Raw genomic sequence first — 2131 nt, 5'->3', positions numbered from 1 at the left:
GGACTGTCAGAGGGGTACCTGAAGAGCATTTTGGGGACTGAGCAGGCAGGGAACACTCTGAGGACTTCCAGACTCCTGTAACCCAGAGAGGCCTGCCCACCTGTTCTTTGGTGGAACTTCATCCAGCCATACCTGCACTAAAGCCAAGGGGAGACTGGAGGAGATTGCCAGTGCAGGGGGTACTTGTGGAACCTGAAGAGTGGGTAGCCTCACAAGCTGCTGCTTGGCCTAAGGGGAAGTCGTTTGGCAAGAATCTGCTGTGTTTTCTGGTGAACTATCTAAGACTTTCTTACTGCATGTGAGCTGTGAAGCCTGTGCCCTGACTTTATTTTATTTTTCATTTGCTTATCAAGGCTGGAGTGTGATGAGGAGTGTTCAGCCTTGGAAAGGAAAAAGTAAGTAGTTTCAGCAGCTTGTTACCTACTTTTCCTTGAGCTCTGTGAAATTAATGAGAGGGAGCAACCCTTGAAGCATTCACTCAGCATCTGCTCTGAGTCTTTTATTGCTATTATACAGCAAGGGAGATGCAGTCATCAAGAATTGAAGTGTCTAGGTTACAGGAATGGTGGCCATTAGGATGGGAAGGCTGACAACCATGCCTACAGTCTGATATGTGCATCTGTAAGTGTACCTGCAGCCAAAGAGGAGTCCAAAAAGCAGCTAGTGAAACCAGAGCAGCTGCTCATAAATACTGCACCACCTGTCCAGTCTAAACATGGTGAAGAACAGCCTGGTCATTTACAAATGGGCTTTACTTCCATCCAGACTACAGCTGGTCGTTATATTGGCTGCTGCAGTGGTGTATATGTCTTTGTGAAAAATGGGATAATGGATACAGTACAATTTGGAAAAGATACATATGTTTATCTGAAGATTCCGCCTGTAGATTTTCTTTCCAAAATTGGAGTGATTACAGTTTCAGGATTGCCAAGCTTGTTATCAGTGAGGGAAGGTTCTAGATTTAAGAAAATTGCTTATCCACTGGGACTGGCTACTTTAGGAGCAACTGTTTGCTACCCAGTTCAGTCAGTAATAATTGCAAAGGTAACTGGGAAGAAGGCATATGCTGTAAGTCAGCATATTTATGAAGCATTTAAATCATTGTGGACAAAAAGCAACAAAAAAGAATCACTCCTTGAACCTAAAGAAAAAACTAAGGTATGAAGTTATGCTGAAATAGAAATACTTACAAAGACAACTCAAGTCCTGAAACGTTCAGTGCCTTTGACAGCAGAACGCAGCTGTGAAACAAAGACCAAATGAGAACCCACTTCACGTCCTATACGGTTTATGCCTGACCCCAAGCTTATGGTCACAGGCAGTCCCATCTAGAAGATGGAGATAATGTACAGCACTAGACGCTGAAATAGACCACATAGAGAACTACAAGACGTGTGAAATTGCAAATAATGATGAAAAAAATCACGTAATGGGTAACTGTGACCCATGGAGTGTAACTTGAGTCTTTTGCCCTTAGATCTTGTAATGTAGAGTTTAACTAATCGCAAAGGTGATTAATACACAAACTGAATGCAATCCAAACAGTATTAAATGATTGATGAGCAGACAGTGGTAGAAGTATTAGGATGCGTTTGATGACTTTTAAGGATGTTTATAAAAGACCAAAATGGAATAAAGATGTGAACACTGATGAGACTAAAATCTGAAAATACGTACCTATATATACACAGATGTATCTGCTCTAGCTTTTCCGAAGTAATGTAACTAAATTAAAATGGTGTGTGGAAGGACATCCCCCCCACTTTTTTTTTTACATTTCCCAGATCTGGAATAAAATATGCATATTTTTTGGCAAAAATAAAAGTGTCTAAGGATAAATCACTTGGGTGCCTCAGCATGTTTCAGAGATATGAGCTTGTATGGTTTTGGGCTTGGTATAAACATCATCTGCTACAACATACTTATTCAGTGACTGGTAGACTTTCTGACTCCAACAAAGATAAGAGATTAAAAAAATATTTTTAATAAACTTTGGTATTGAAGTTTAACATACATATAGAAGATCAGAATTGTGCAGATCAGTGAATTATCACAAAGTGAATACAATGATGATTCTTGACCAGCATCAAGGTCAAGAACTAGAACGTTACCAGTACCCTGGGACCCTCTC

General features: G+C 40.5%; 1 protein-coding gene and 1 pseudogene across 1 annotated transcript in view; both read left to right on the top strand.

Annotated features, from left to right (window-relative positions):
• NFX1 (nuclear transcription factor, X-box binding 1) overlaps positions 1-2131 on the top strand; it is a 63315-nt gene that overhangs the window by 51941 nt on the left and 9243 nt on the right. Inside the window, exon 16 of the mRNA XM_023727338.1 lies at positions 354-395. Coding sequence (XP_023583106.1) covers positions 354-395 — 42 coding nt within the window. The remainder of the gene's footprint in view (positions 1-353; positions 396-2131) is intronic.
• LOC105756044 (MICOS complex subunit MIC27 pseudogene) lies at positions 388-2124 on the top strand (annotated as a pseudogene).

Source organism: Trichechus manatus, unplaced genomic scaffold (assembly GCF_000243295.1).
Source record: "Trichechus manatus latirostris isolate Lorelei unplaced genomic scaffold, TriManLat1.0 scaffold00016, whole genome shotgun sequence".
Taxonomy (NCBI): domain Eukaryota; kingdom Metazoa; phylum Chordata; class Mammalia; order Sirenia; family Trichechidae; genus Trichechus; species Trichechus manatus.
Note: the sequence above shows the minus strand (reverse complement) of the source record. Positions and strands in the feature narration are given on the sequence as shown.